This window comes from Corylus avellana, chromosome ca3 (assembly GCF_901000735.1).
Source record: "Corylus avellana chromosome ca3, CavTom2PMs-1.0".
NCBI classification, from domain to species: Eukaryota; Viridiplantae; Streptophyta; class Magnoliopsida; order Fagales; family Betulaceae; genus Corylus; species Corylus avellana.
Window position 1 is genome coordinate 29,885,277 of NC_081543.1, and position 16,260 is coordinate 29,901,536.

General features: G+C 34.6%; 3 protein-coding genes across 4 annotated transcripts; all 3 read left to right on the forward strand.

The window, feature by feature from the left end:
- Nucleotides 1-508: 508 nt before the first annotated feature.
- Nucleotides 509-952, forward strand: LOC132174387 (classical arabinogalactan protein 4-like). The gene has a single exon (XM_059586048.1). The coding sequence runs from the start codon at nucleotides 509-511 to the stop codon at nucleotides 950-952; it is 444 nt and encodes a 147-aa protein (XP_059442031.1).
- A 4,174-nt stretch (nucleotides 953-5,126) lies between these two features.
- On the forward strand, nucleotides 5,127-9,666 carry LOC132175626 (protein DETOXIFICATION 27-like). The gene is made up of 8 exons (XM_059587626.1): nucleotides 5,127-5,517; nucleotides 5,607-6,148; nucleotides 6,326-6,412; nucleotides 7,146-7,202; nucleotides 8,333-8,571; nucleotides 8,683-8,801; nucleotides 9,206-9,295; nucleotides 9,410-9,666. Exons 1-8 carry the CDS (start codon nucleotides 5,215-5,217, stop codon nucleotides 9,458-9,460), a joined length of 1,488 nt encoding a protein of 495 aa, XP_059443609.1. The 5' UTR covers nucleotides 5,127-5,214; the 3' UTR covers nucleotides 9,461-9,666.
- Nucleotides 9,667-12,834: 3,168 nt separating this feature from the next.
- Nucleotides 12,835-16,119, forward strand: LOC132176307 (uncharacterized). Of its 2 annotated transcripts, none has more exons than XM_059588473.1 (7): nucleotides 12,835-12,909; nucleotides 14,631-14,800; nucleotides 15,021-15,190; nucleotides 15,271-15,393; nucleotides 15,492-15,513; nucleotides 15,604-15,696; nucleotides 15,921-16,119. In XM_059588473.1, the coding sequence occupies exons 2-7, from the start codon at nucleotides 14,683-14,685 to the stop codon at nucleotides 15,959-15,961; spliced, it is 567 nt and encodes a 188-aa protein (XP_059444456.1). In that variant the 5' UTR covers nucleotides 12,835-12,909; nucleotides 14,631-14,682; the 3' UTR covers nucleotides 15,962-16,119. The 2 variants fall into 2 exon arrangements, with proteins under 2 accessions (XP_059444456.1, XP_059444455.1); XM_059588472.1 differs by having other exon boundaries at nucleotides 12,874-13,016.
- Nucleotides 16,120-16,260: the final 141 nt, after the last annotated feature.

Consider the following 16,260-nt stretch of genomic DNA (forward strand, 5'->3'; position numbering starts at 1 on the left):
GACGTTTGACTCACCCTTAGCTAGCGACACATGTGCAATTTGAATGGTATCATGGTAATTAGAAGTCAAGTAAAGGACAAATCTAGTACATAAAAAATGACTTAAGTTCCTAATATAACCCTTCCCTGGACAGGTGTCGAATCTGGGTTTGTTTGATTAGGTGCAGATTCTGTACCTGATCCTTGAAGAAAGTTCGACGAAGCGAGAAAGAAAGAGTGGGCCATTATTGATTATTTCACACCGGCAATAGTTTGATCCTCGTTAAAGAATAATATACATACATACTTGGGTTGGGTGCATGTATATATATATATATATCTCCTTGATACATGGTTTATGAGATTTAAAACGATTCCAGGAATCTTAAGCATTATTTGATTAACCGCTGTCCATCGGCCTCCTCTTTTTATATTCTCCCCTTCCACTTTTGAGCTCCTCATCACTCTCAAACTCACAACTTTGCTTCCTCATCTTTCTGAAGCTCTCTCTCACACTTTGGAAAATGAAGATGGGTTTCTATGGCTTCCAAGTTTTGATGATCTTGGGTCTCTTGGCCACCTTTTGCATAGCCCAGGCTCCAGGGCCAGCACCAACCGCCTCACCACCCACAGCCACGCCACCCACTGCCACGCCACCCACCGCCACGCCACCCTCACCAGCTCCAACCCCATCACCACCTACATCTCCATCGCCAGCGCCGGCTCCGACCTCAAAGGCCCCGTCCCCTTCACCAACCAAAGCCCCTACCTCAGCTCCCACTCCTTCAGCGAAATCTCCTTCACCCGTGTCTCCTGCTCCCAAGAACTCTTCACCGCCGGCACCCAGTCCCGTTACCCCCTCATCCCAGCCACCGGCTGCTGATCAGACCCCCAGTGCCGCCTTCTCTCCTAGCAAAGCCGTTATTGCTGGAACCGCTCTTGTTGGAACATTCTTCGCCGTGGTGCTGGCTTAGACTGGTTCTGGCTTTGTCCCACGTGGAGGCTCATCTCGGCTCTTACTAGATCTTATTTTTGATGCACGGATGAGATCTATTTGTTTCTCTTTCATGTTCATTTTTTTTTTTTCTTTTTTAATTTTCCGATATTTATTTTTGTTGCATTTGTCTCATTCCATATTGGGTTTTACTTAGGGTCGGATTTGTATGATGATGATGATGATGATTATTATTTGGAGATTCATTGCTTTCGTGTTGACACGTGTATCCATTTGTAGATGAGTCCGGTGTACATCAAATATTTGAATAAAACAACTTGTCATTCTTTTCTCTGATCTGTTACGCATATATTTGTTTTCTTAATTGAAGTCTCCAATTTGGTACAACATTTCTCTTCCCTCTTTATGGAATTCCTCTTCTACGCTAAGTTTTCCCACAAAAGGCAACCTTTACTGAGCAAATACAATAAAAGGGCGGATTGCGTTGCCTTACATGATCATTATTAGTTTAGCATTACGCATGGGGAGAAAGAGATCAAATGTGTTGCACTCATGTGATATTCCGTGAGCCCCCTCGGCTTTGGTACGTTGATGGGCCAAGGGTCTGGGCTTCCTTTCATTCCTCGGTGGCCAGATGGGTCTAAGCAGATCTCAGCCGCCAAGGCCCCTAAATTGGGTGAAAGAGACTGATCATGGGTAGAGGTCCCATAAACCCTTGGAAATAATTGGTCGCCGATGAGGCCCAAGTAGATCTTTTGGTTTTGTGCTTGACGTTGGCCCAAGAAACAAAAAGTCGCTCACCACCACCAATGCTCCACTAAATTGGGTCATGACTAAAGTTATTTGGAATTCATGTAACCTTCACAATGGTGCTCGATTGGGACAATAAGTGATTAGCTGGGGTTCAGATTCCGTGTTCGTTAAATTCTGTCCCCTCCCTCTCATATTGGGCTTTGCTTACCCCAACACCTTTCTCTGATGGAGTTGAGAATGGTAGTTGGCCCAATCCGGTTTTAGCGATGGCATTGAGTGGAGGAAGAAGATATTATTTGCCTCCTACATTACTGGAAGCCAATTCTTTCCATTGCTTTCTAGACGAATTAATTAATGAAGGATTAAACAGTTGATAATTACATCAGTTTGTCGTGGGAGACAACGAAGGTTTGATTCCTTTCTCTGATGGGATAGAGAATGGTACGTAGTTGTCCCAATCCGGACTCTAGGAAGAAGAATTATTTTGGGCTTTGCTTTCCATTATTATTTGAATCGTACAATCTACAGCTAATTTTTTCCTGTATTTTCTTATTTCGCTAGCTGTAGATGAATGAACGTTTAAATAGTGGACAATCACATGACCAGTTTCGCGTGGAAGACAACCAAGATAATAAATATCATTCATTTCCTTTCCTTTTCAATGTTCATCAAACTTGCCCTTTTCTTTTGGGCCGGCTTGAAAGGAAAAAATGATTAAGAGCTTTTATATGAGTAATTTTAAGTGATCTACTTATATCTCACTAAGAATAATGTGGCTATTAAAACTATCCATCGATCAAAATTTAATTATGATCAATCACAAGTTCAGTGGTGATTTTAATAGTCACATCATTTTTAGTAGGACATAAGTAGGCCACTTAGAATTACTCATTTGTTCTCAAGTGGTAGCTCAATCGGCTGTGAACTACGCTTAATGAAGCGGAGGTCATTAGTTCGAATCTCCCTCTCTATTTCCTTGTGTAGACATGTCAAAAAAAGAATTACTCACTTTATATATATAGCATGCATTTAAGTTATGTGAAACAAATGCAATGGGTCGACCTTCACGGCCGTACACTCTATCAACACTCAAATCTCATATTTGACAAGTTGTCTAATCCCATACTTGACTTGTTAGCTAATTCTCGTACCAAACGGATACAAATGTATATAAACATCATCAAAAATCAAAATTGTTGTGACATTTGTTGGGGGTTAAATAATTATAAAAAGAACAAATTGAAAGCCCTGTCAATTCTATCCATCAGATTGACTAAAATCTCATGGATAGAATCTTCAATCTTCAATCACAATCCTCAGTATTAGGGAAGAGCGAATTAAGTAAGAAAAGTGTAGTGCACATAAAAGAGTTGAAGCACTAATCATACATTGCTGGTTGACATCCACATGCTTGTATGCCGGAACCTAGTAATGTACGTACAATAATCTCTTTAATTATAATTATTATTTTTATTTTTTGAAAAACCTCTCTTTAATTATTTGAAGTGAAATGAAAGATGAATCTATTTATAGTCAAAATTATATTTTGTTTTATCTAATAGTATTTATGATACCACGTGATGAGTATGTTATCATGTCATTTAAACATTTTAATTAATGTAACATCATTTATACCGTTAAAAAAAATATATATATTAATTATAAATAATGAGAATAACTTTTATAAGGGTGTGACATAAACTAGACTTTTTGTGCTCACTAATAAACAATAAATACATCAACATATATATTACACCAAATCCTTCATAAACGAAAATATTGGATCTTTACCCATTCTCTTCTCTTTCACCTAGGAAGACAAAATCCCCTAATTGCATTCAAGATCGAGAAAAGAAACGGCCACCGGCCTCCCTCTGCCGGATGCTGTCTAACGCCACCAATGGTTCCCTCGCAGTTGCTCGTGTACCAGTAAGTTCTGAGTATTCATTCTTTGGAGAAAGGATATTTTCAAAATTTTATTTAGTTCATTTTATCTTTTTCTTGAGTTTTTATCATATGGGTGTTTATTTTTTTGTTGGGCCATTTGATTCCCAGGATCAGTGAATTGAAATCTTTGGATCTTTTTCTGATCTTAGATAATTTTTCAGGTATACATGATTCCAATCTTAAATTTATTTAATTTTTTAGGTACATATATATACGATAATCGCGCGTGAAGTCTCTTGATAAATCGATGAGAAGGGTAAAATTAAACTGGGCATTCGAACTATATATATGAACCCACATGATTTTTGGCCATTTACTGCATCAAGTAAACCCACATGATTTTGTATTCATCCCAAAAAAATACAAAAAACAAAAAGAAAAGACCTGATCTATATATACCAGATCCTTATAATTGAAAGAATTATGTGTACCACATAATTAAACCTCTTCATGACTAACGTTCCAAATTTCTCTTTCTATAACATCTGCACATGCATTGATTATATATGGCAATACAACTAGACCATAAAATGGTACAGACAAAGTTAATTATCATACGGACAAAGTTCTTTCATTAATTATTCAAAAAAACAAATGAATCATCTGATTCGACACTCACACTTAAAGTGTAAAGTCTCTTTCTGCGAAATAAAGACACTCACAAGTCACATGTGAAATGTGAAGAAGGCAAATAATTAAGTGTTAGGTGGTAAATCTGGCTAATATTATTAATTGATGCAGAAATGCAGCCAATTAATTAACTCCAAGTCCAAGATAAGGATTCTCTCCGTTTTGCTTTCATTTTACGATGAGAATTAATTAATTTTTATAAATTTATTTATTATTATATATTGAATATGTTACGACTTTATTTAAAAATTTTAAATAACATTAATTAAACTATATAAACAAATTTTGACGTACAGTAAAATAATTAATACACTAGCTCCTTAATTTCTAAATGAAATACAAAAATCATATTCACGTACGTACAGCCACCCTTATTTGGTCAATTATAATGGCTATAATTGAATCAAAGTCCTTATTTGCTTTTAGTAATAATGAAAAAGAAAAATCAAACACGTAGAATACTAATTAATGTATCCGATATCCGTGCCAGCGCGAAACGATAAGAACCCTCGAATTATTTTTGTCTGTCTGAAGTAATCGACATGGCCTCTCGGGTTTACGCAAAGACCACTGGAATGAATCGTTGGGTGGAAGCGTACAAACAGGTGCGGTAAGCAGTGACACAACTTGTCTGTATCACGACATGCAGTTTTGGTGCTGCAGAGATCAACAGCCATGTCTCAATGCAACTTAATTATCTTCTACAAAACGACGATAATTGATGCTCACACGTGGTCTCACGACATCCCTTTTGTTCAATACATGATTTTTTTTTTTTTTTTAATTGACAAATTAAATAAGCAGATAAAAAATATTATTTAAAACACCACTATATATATATATATCAGACGCCAAGGGATATATCCCATGAAATTCATTTGAGCTCTCTGTCCGGCTAGCTGTTTGGATTTATCCCAATTAAGAGATTCATAAACAAGAAAGAGGAGAACGATGATGTCTAGAAGCGCGTCAGTAGAGGATGCGAAGGTTCCTTTACTGGATGATTGCGGTTCAGCCGTCAGATCAAAAGTTGGAAAAGATGATGATGATGATCAGGACCAAGATCTGGCACGGAGGGTTTGGATCGAGTCTAAGAAGCTGTGGCACATAGTGGGTCCTGCAATCTTCAGCCGCCTCGCCTCCTACTCCATGTTGATCATCACCCAAGCCTTTGCCGGCCACTTGGGTGACCTTGAGCTCGCTGCAATTTCCATTGCCAATAATGTTGTCGTCGGCTTCGACTTTGGCCTCTTGGTATTACTTCAATTTCTCATATATTAATTACATATTGTTAATTTAATTATTATTGATATAATATATGGTTTGTTTAATTTATTTATCAGCTGGGAATGGCAAGCGCTTTAGAAACGCTATGTGGGCAAGCTTTTGGGGCAAAAAAGTACCACATGTTGGGTGTATACATGCAGCGATCGTGGATCGTTCTTTTCACGTGCTGCGTACTGCTTTTGCCTCTCTATCTCTTTGCCTCTCCGGTGCTGAAGCTGCTGGGACAGCCTTCAGAAGTGGCGGAGCTATCTGGGCGTGTGACAATGTGGATGATACCGCTTCATTTTAGCTTCGCATTTCAGTTCCCTCTCACGAGATTCTTGCAGAGCCAGCTCAAAACTGCGGTGACTGCGTGGGTGTCTCTGGCGGCACTTGTGGTCCATGTCATTCTGAGTTGGCTGTTTGTGTTTAGGCTTCAACTTGGAGTTGTTGGAATTGCAGTTACTTTGAACTTTTCTTGGTGGGTTCTGGTCTTTGGGCTTCTGGGTTATGCTGTTTGCGGTGGTTGTCCTCTTACATGGACTGGTTTCTCCATTGAAGCATTTTCTCATCTCTGGGATTTTGTCAAACTTTCAGCTGCTTCCGGACTCATGCTTTGGTATCTCCCTAAACCCTTAATGTTATTGGATATCATATATCCTCCTATATATAAATTAAGCATCTACAGTCTACTTGCATTGCTTCCACTTTTCCCTTCATTTCCAAAGCTGATGATCACTGCTAATTACCATTTCTTTTTTATTTGACATTGTTTCTTTCTAATTCTAATTTGCAGCTTAGAGAATTGGTATTATAGAATACTGATATTGATGACTGGAAATCTACCGAATGCAGAAATTGCCGTGGATGCTTTGTCCATATGGTAATTAATTAACATCTTTTTATCAATAGCATGATTTATATGTAATTGTAGATTAATGTTAATCTTTCACAACCATTTATCACCATTCCAATTTTCAGCCATTTGCTGTCTTGATTGAGGCAGCAAATGTGAGAAAGCTTTGTATGAATAAGTGGGTGGACTCTTCCTAATTTGTCTTGGACAAGTAAACCCTATAAGAGCTTTTTCTTATTTATTGTTCAAATTGTTACTAATTCAGTCATTAAAATTGTTAAACATCTCTATTTATTTATCATACTTATTTTATACTGGCCGAATTCAATTAATTAAAAATAAAACAAAAAATAGTTTATATGAAAGCCACTTAAAACATATCACATATTCACATCAATTAGTATAAAATTGATATTACAAATAAGTGTGAAGAGTAACATTATATATATATATATATATATATATCACGTCTAATTTATCATTTCCTTTTTTCTTTTTTTTGTTTGACTTAACAAAATATATATGAATAAAAGTTTACAAAAATTATTTTCTAAAAGATTAATTTAATTTAATTTGTCCGCTAAATATTATTAGCCCTAAAGTTTTGAAAAGAATTTGCCTTTCACTTTCAGAAGGATACAATAATGTCTATATATATAAGTGATTCCGTTCACCATATGTATACAGCTGGCCATACTCTCTTATTGTTGAATAATCTTTAGCTAATGTGTGGACTCATATTATTTGTCTCGTTTGGCAGCATGGCAATAAATGGATGGGAGATGATGATTCCTCTTGCATTCTTTGCCGCAACCGGGTATTTCTTCTAGCTTCACATTTATTTGCATATATGCCTTTGGTTTCTCCTACTTTATTCATTTATTATATATCAACCTCTTTTTTTTTTCGGTGGAGCCCATGCCCATTTGGTGAACATCACTGTGCACCTCAACACAATTCCTCACCATATGCTCTAGTTAGCAACTAATTATGAACTCAAATAATAGAGGCGGTGCATGTCACGGGCAATTGTTAATAATTTGTGCATTTTACAGGAGAGAATTTTAATGAAACTCGCCTACCCAAATGGGATTAGGATCTACTGAAATGTTTAAGGAATTTTAGTTTCTGAAATTTCAGATCTAAGCAGTTTATTTTTTATCAAATGGTCATTGTTCTGTCACGTGTTTCACTACTAATAAAATAATGAATATATAAATGGGATTAGGATTTACTTAAATTCTTAAGGAATTTCAGTTTCTGAAATTTCAGATCTAAGTAGTTCATTTTTCATCTAATAGTTTATATATTTATTATTTTATTAGTAGTAAGATACGTGACAGAACAATAATCCTTAGATGAAAAATAGATAGCCTAAATCCAAAATTTTAGAAATTAAAATTTTTCAAAGAATTTAAGTGGATCCAGATCCATCCGAATGGGTGGACAAATTGTTTAAAATTTGTTAGAAAAAAAAAAAATCTTTTATTATATTTTAATTCAAATTGTTACCAACATCAACATTGTTAAAGATCAATTACAAAATATTATATATATATATATATATATATTTGTTAAAGATCTCTATGGCGGTCACAAATATAGGATCAGTACGTGAATTGACTATAGGGATAGGATATATATATATATAGAGAGAGAGAGAGAGAGAGAGACCAAAGGGCCCCAGGCACCCAATAATGATTAACGTACGACAAAATAAAATGATAATAATGCAACAAGGAAGATGATGATGACGACCAGAATGACGATGACGACGAAGAAGATGATATATAGTAGTTTACAATATTCAAACGTAAATTAAATTACATGTTCTTTTCCTCTTTTGAGGGCACGAATGAATTTGATTAGATGAGTAGAGAGATGGAGAATTCCAGGTGCATGCACTAAAGCTTTGAGATCGATAATATAATAATAATAATAATACAGAGTGAGGGTCGCAAATGAGCTTGGAGCTGGCAATGGAAAAGGAGCCAAATTTGCTACGATAGTGTCGGTGGTAACATCAGTTATAATTGGTCTCTTCTTCTGGTTATTGATTATGATTTTCCACAATGAGTTTGCCTTGATCTTCTCTTCAAGCAAACCTGTCCTCCAAGAAGTCAACAAGCTTTCAGTCCTCCTAGCCTTCACTATTTTTCTCAATAGTGTTCAGCCAGTTCTCTCTGGTAATTAATGCTTCAATTCTTTCTTATATATATATGTACATTTTATTTTTTCATTAATATTCTTGAAGCTAGCTATATATATATATAATTTACTTATTTACTTTTGAGCAGGCGTGGCTGTGGGATCGGGATGGCAATCATATGTTGCCTACATAAACTTAGGTTGCTACTATCTCATTGGGGTGCCTCTCGGATTTTTCATGGGCTGGTTCTTCCATCAAGGAGTTATGGTGCGTGTGGTTTTATCATATATATATATATATTTCAAGTCACACAAATTAAGCTCGGCTCATTATCAAACTTTGGGCTTATATATATAGCCTACTCTATCTCTATGCTACCTAATGGATATCTCATGCATCATTGCGCCACATCCCAATCCCACATCAATTTCAACCTCGTCTAGTCACATACGACTACGAGAGCTGGAAACAAGATCAAAGAACTTCATTATAAACCCACTAATTAGTTTAAGATAGAGAAATTGTGATTTCAAACCCTTACTCCCACATGCAGTTTTATCCAATTTTAATTAAAATATTTCACATGTCACGTCTTCCTATATATAATTAAGCTTAAACTTTTGAAATAATTTGAAATTTAACAACATATATATGATAATAAACTTAATCAGGGAATTTGGGCTGGAATGATTTTTGGTGGGACAGCAGTTCAAACCTTGATATTGACCATCATTACCATACGATGTGACTGGGAAAAAGAGGTAAAAAAAAAAAATTCCCTCTAACCCTCTAAATTCCTGTGATTTTAATTACTTCTGCTTTCTATATATACAGAATGATGAACTCGTTTTGTTTCCTGTGCTTTGAAATTGCAGGCAGAGAAAGCTACGACGCACCTAATGAACTGGGCAGCGGACACAAATTAAGTAAGAAATGCCTCCTTGGTTGAGGCATTTCTTATTGGCATTACATTACATTATGGATTGGATCGATGGGCTCATAGGTTTAGTTTTCTGCCTTGTTTTACAATTCTCCTACTTCCAATATTGGCCTTTGAACTTTATTGGCATTGAAATGCCTCCTTGGTCCATTACTGAATGAAATTACAAGAGCACTATTGATTGTTTTTAAACTCCCATAGTATTATTCTAAAACATAAATCAATCTTCGTCTTTCTATTTTCTTGTAGGCAGCTACCTCGAATAAAGTCAATACTTTAACCAAATTCATTCATCAATTCCATAATTACCATGTAGCTAGTTCATCACATCCATTTAATTACAATCCCATTACAACAGAAATGATCCAAAATACGATCAGAAAATTAAGTTGTTCATTACATATCTAGCATAATCGAGCTAGGCAATATTGCGTAATAGGCAGAAAAATCGCGCATAATTTTGACTACAAATATCAGAATCCTAAGTTACTCACATATTGTCGGACGTGATTAAGAGGGGATTGAGTTGGACAAACCGGTAAAGATTGCATATTATTTTTTCTTGAAAAGGAAAGTAGCGACCTAGCAGATCAATTATGTTAGTCTAGTTGGGAGCTCAGCCCTTTAGCAGACCAATCTTCAGCAGATCAATCTATGGATCAATTAAAATTCAAATATTATTAGTACTTATCACCAAACACGACACAAAAGTAGACAATAATGCAGCGGTTGTAGTGGATGACATTATGACAAATGACAATGCAGCACCTGCAGATATCAAGCAACTAAAGGGGTGTGTTTTGATAACCTTTTTTATACCTTTTACCCAAAAAGGAGAAGTGAGGGGAGCTTGTTTTATGCATTATGTTTTGATAACCTCCTTTTGTTTTTTTTTTGTTAGTCCTTTTAAAATTTATCTGAATTTTAAAAATTATTATTGAATTAAATTTAATAGTAAGCTTAAAGCCATATCAATTTTAAATAGATATAAGAAAGACTTATAACATTACTCATAAATAAGTGAGAATTTTAAAAGAAAAAATGTTAAGTTTACTACTAAAAAGAGGACAACTTTTAAAAAGGAGCAAAAAAAAAAAAAAAAAAGGGGGTTAAAATTATTTGACCCGAAAAAGGAATTTTAAAAAAGATTATCAATCATAAGGCAGAGCAACACCATGTTCTACAGCAGTCGCATGATCAAGCATTGATCAAGATAAACCAAGTATTCAAGCTCTTCAAAGTTCAGATTAGATGTAGGATTAGTGTCCTGCTGTCTTCAAATTGTAAAGTTATTATACTTTTGTATATGAATTGTAAATGAATACTAGTTTGAGTTATAATAATCCTTGTCAAAATCATTTAAAAAATGTGTTTTTTTTTTTTTTTTTTTCTCTCTCATTTTTGTGTTTATCTTGCGTATATTTTTACTGAATTAATGTGCTCAGTGCACAATTAATTAAAAAGAAAAAAAAGAGGATGCATTTTTCAAACCATTTTTTTAAAAGAGTCTTTTTTTTCCTTTTTTATTTTTGTTTTGTTTTTAAATTCTCTAGACAAAGTATTAAAGTTGTTGTCGATATCATAGGCTTCATAGCACAGCTTACATCTCAGCTTTAATTTTAGCGCACGTTTGAGGGAATCGCCTCAGACTCACGCTTTCCCAAAACGACAAAGCAACTCGGCTTATCTTTGTTTATCATGTATGACACGACAGCTCCCGGAATCCTTGTTTTTTTCGTTTGTTTTGGGCCTTTTGGCCTCGATACGAACAATTTACAATTGTTTGGGCCTGTTCGATACCAAATTTTATTTTTAAACAATTTTCAGAATTAAGAACATGAAAGATTAAGGAGGAAAGATTACAGACTAATTTCACAGCAAGAGAATTGTAACCACAACTCTCAACTAACAAAATTTGTTTATTTATTATTTTAATTTAATTTTCTTTATTAGAATACAAAAGAATACTTAAATATACAAAGAATCCAAACTTTAATTTGACTAACTTTGGGCCAAGAGCCCATTATTGAATTACAAAATAATACTAATTCTTAAAATTTAAATAAAATAAAAGAAAAAATACACATACTCCCAAATTACAATTCTATTTGTCAATGTCTCTTTAAAGCAACTAATTGTGTTAATACTCCTCTTAAAATACCAAAATAATGTCAATGTTTCCAATAGCAAAAATACCTTTCATAAAACTAAAATAATTCTGTAAAAAAATCTCCTACGGAACTTTATAAAACATACACTTTTGTTTATTGAAATGTACGTGGTTTTTATTTTTATTTTTATTTTTATTTTTTTGATAATGTAATAAACTATTGAAACGTGGTTGATCGCCCATTGGTTCGGACAGTAGGTAGGCAATAATGAAGGCCAGGCCGATGAATGATAGGGACTCAACTTTTTTGTCCAACAAAAGTCTAACTTTTGCCTTATTTATTTTTAAAAAATAAAATAAAATAAAAAATGAAAAAAATGTTTAAAGCAACCCTATCTATTTTTTGTCTTTCTTTTATTTGGTATTTTTTAAAAAATGAAAAATGGTATTTTTTTCATAATAATGTCATTTTTTTTAAGAAAATGTCATTATTATGAAGAAAAATACTATTTTTCATTTTAAAAAAAATACTAAATAAAAGAAAGGCAAAAAATAGATAGGGTTGCTTCAAACATTTTTTCCATTTTTCATTTTGGTTTTTTTAGAAAAAAAATAAAAGGTAAAAGTTAGACTTTTGTTGGGCAAAAAAGTTGGGCATTTAGCATTTCTCGTAGCTTAATAGGTCAAATGGATTCTCTCCATTTCCTTTGAAAAGGAGAGGAACCGGCGTGGCAAAACAAGAAGATGTAATAATTTTAAAAAAATTGAAAAGATTTTTACCCTCTTCCCTTGATAGGTATGTGGTTGTATGAATAGATTTTTATTTTTATTTTATTTATTTTTACAAGCGTAACACTTTCTCATATCCAAATAGAAACAGAATCCCAAACAACGTTTTAACTTTAAGATTATAGCAGCAGATATGTGGAATAAACTATTGTAATGAAATTGAATATTCATTCTTTAATTTGTTTGATAAGGATCTATTCATAAGAATAGTAATTTTGGTGAAAATCACTAATTTTTTACACATAAAAATATTTATTTTTTTTTAAAATAAAATAGAATTCTCTCTAATTCAAATAAATTAATAAAAAAATATTTTTATCTTTTTATTTTTTTATTTTTTGAGAAGATAAAAATATAGTTCCAATGTAACTATCTAGATGAATCCTAATTCTAAAAAAATTGATAGGAATAGCTTCCTATCCTGTCAGATTAAATGATTCGTTTTAGTTTGCCATAAAAGCCCTCAGCCTCTCTATATTCCAGCGGAAGTAAACCGTTCGTGTTCCTCAAACTGCAACTCGTCCGTCTTCCAACAGGTATCTCTCTCCTTCTCTTCTATCTCTCATCTCTCGCCCTCTCTCTCTATTTCTATCTCTGCTCACCCTCTCTGTCTTCCTCAAACTGCAATCCGTCTTCCAACCAGGTATCTCTCTCCATCTCTTGTATCTCTCATCTCTCGCCCCCTCACTATTTCTATCTCTCATCCCTCTCTCTCTGTTTTCCGTTTTTTATTTTGTACTGCAGTTTGTGTTTCTGTTTTTTTTATAAGGGTTTCTGTGATTTACCACGTGAATCCTTGCTGGTCTGTGAAAAAAAAAATATTTTGATTATGGGTTTATGAATGGCTGAAAAAAAAAAAGTTCCTACATTTTCCACAACAATTACTGGCGGGACAGTACGTGTCGGACGGTACTGTGTTGCTAATTCTGGTCCTTTTTGTTGGATTATGTTAGGTTTTCGGTCTTGACGATAGTTGTTTTGAGAAGTTTTCGCTTTTAAAGGGTTTGGGTTGGTGTTTATGGTTTTGTTTATGAGTGCCTTAGAGCATTCCCAATGGAGGAACCATCTAGGGCTTCTAGTTTCTTGTAGAGTGAGAGGCCACGTCGTACACGAAGACCCACGTTGTAGAAGTAGACGTGGGAGTAGAGAGAAGTGGGAGAGGAGTTGTCCCATGAGCAGAGGAGGACTGGTGCAAGTATAAAAGCCGTTTGGTCAATTCCTCTGTTTTCGCTTCATAAAACAGAGTGGGTTGCCGTGGGCTATGTGCATGGCTGTAGTGTATTTGGGTTATGTCTAAATTTAGTGTTCTGTATGTAATGGGTAGTTGAGTAAAAGTTGTGTGTCGTGTGTTGTAGAATCTCAACTGTGGTTTAATTCCCACCCGGGTGAGTTCTATTGTGTATTGTCATCCTACTTTCATTGAGTTCTTATCTTATAAATTGACTTCTCTGATTGGGACCCATCATGGAGATTGTAACTTCTAAGGTGGGCATGTCTTGTTTTGTAATCTCTGTTATGCTTCGTTTGATGGTATTTTTGGTTGGTGAGAAAATTTGAAAGGGTATAATCATACGTTGCTAGCGAAAATTAGAGACATTTTATAGGGGTGAAATTTCTACACGCATAACATGTTCTTTTGATATTCCTTGATCTTAATGTATTTTTTAGTTATCTGGTGGACATAACTTGTGTCTATGATTATGGAAACGTCTTATTTTTTGTTCTGCACTTTTCTGGTTCTTTGGTGATTTTTGAATTTGCATTTGTCGCAACATATATGTCTTCTACCGATTGAAACGTAGATTCTGTGCTTGAGTTTGATTTGTTGTTGCATACGGTGATTCATGGATGGTAATATTGATCATCATGGTGTTAGGCTCCTTTTCTTGAGACGTTGATTGAGTGGAACTTAATGTAAAAAGTTTTGAATCTTTGATGGTTGAGAATCTTTAGTGTAGATCATGCTTGCTATAGTTCCAAAATTTCAATCTTGCTCATCAGTTATAGTGAAACTAGTTCGTGGAGAAGTTGTTAGGACCACCTGCAGACAACCGGGTGGATTTTGGATTTTTTAGTAGGATAGTTGAAATTTATTTATAATATGCTGTATGATGCTTTAGTTGTTGGTAAAATATCCTCGTCGATGGTCATTTTGGTAAGAAGTTATCAAACAGAATTTCTAGCCATATTTTTTTGTTGTCATTGTTTGATATAATGGTCGTCTAATTGGTTCTAATGCTGAATCTCATGGTTGCAGCATATATTTTGCTTTGCATACTAAGCTTTGGCGGGTTCATAGCACTTAGAAAATGCAGGGAGGCAAAAAAAAAGTTACAAATAAAGAAAAGAAAGAAACGCCTTGGAATCATGGTAGGTCAAGTAGAACTAGTAAAGCTGTTGTGGAGTATCGTGAAGATAAAGTTGAAGGTAAAGTGCATCTTTTAACTGGTTGTAATGCTATTTTTTTTTTTCCTAAGAACTATATAGGAAAATGGAAAGACCCTCAAAAAGTGCACATCATATTACTAAGTGAACTGCTTCCTACCTTGTGTTTGAAGACCCATTGTAATCCTATGTTTTGATTGTTATTGTTGGGATCCAACCTCAAAAAGTGCTGTACATTTTTTCCCCTCTTGCTTGATTGCAGAGAAAAAGAGCAAGCATGAGCAGTACAGAAATGACTACAGCAAGTCGAATGGAATAAAGTTGCAACATCAAGCTCGCAATTTCACTTTTCACAAGTCCTCTGTCACTTATGGCAATGCCGATGGATCATATATATCTTCATCCACAACTAGAATGACAGGGAGTGATGGAGTAAGTGATCTTTTAAGGTTGATAACATGTTCAATTTGTAGATTGGTTCTGTTTCTTAATTTGACTTTGTTGTGGAGCAGGCGACCTTCTTAGAAAGCAAAAAAGCTTATACTGCTACAAGGCAAGGAAAACGCAAAAGCTCTGATACTGCTACAACTACGAGGCAAGTAAAACACAAGATATCTCGGGGACTTGATAATAAGGTATTTATTGCTTTACTTTTTAGTCTGAGCTTTCTGTGTTATTGGTGTTTTTCTTTGCGATGTTGATATTGTACTTATGATGATGACATATTTTGTAGGGCCATTCCAATGTGAATAAAGGTATGTAGGCATAGTATATTTTTTGGGGTATATTTTTTTTTTGCACATAAAGGAGAAGTAACCAAAAGCTCTGGATTGGAAAATTTTCAGGTGAAGCAAATGAGCTTCTTCGATTTGAACAATCATGGAAAGGAAATGATACACGTAGCTGGTCTGAGAATTTTAGTGGCTATGATAATATTGGTAGGTGTCTCTTTTGCTATATGCGTTGACAATATTAGTAGGATTTATGATAACATCCATCATTAAAAAATTATGCATTGTGATAGTTGCTTTACAAGCAATAGAGGTGAAATTTTACAAGGAAAATGTACCTCACATCACACACAACAAAGTTTAGAATGGTTAGAATATTTTTTCTAACTACTTAGCCGTAACACACATATCCCGTTGTAACAATTTTACAGATGTCGCCAGGGAGGAATATTACGATGATTATTATCCGTGAGGTTGGCCGGAGGCGTCAACTTTTGAAGTGCTAACTTTTGATAAGTCAGTTTTAGATGTTAATTTGCAGCATGTGGCATCTTTTGGAGTTGTATTGTAAAAATGATATGGTTTTAAGTTATGACTTGTGAATATCTATGAAATATGGTTTCAGTATTAGTGCTCTGGTATGTTTTATGAGTGAGATTATGGTTTTAAAAAGAAAAAGAACAATTATACTCGGAATCTTCTGCTGCAAGTGTGGATAAAAGTAGTAGCGATGCATATTCATAAAAGTGAGATATCTTCTTGCCTTTCTTG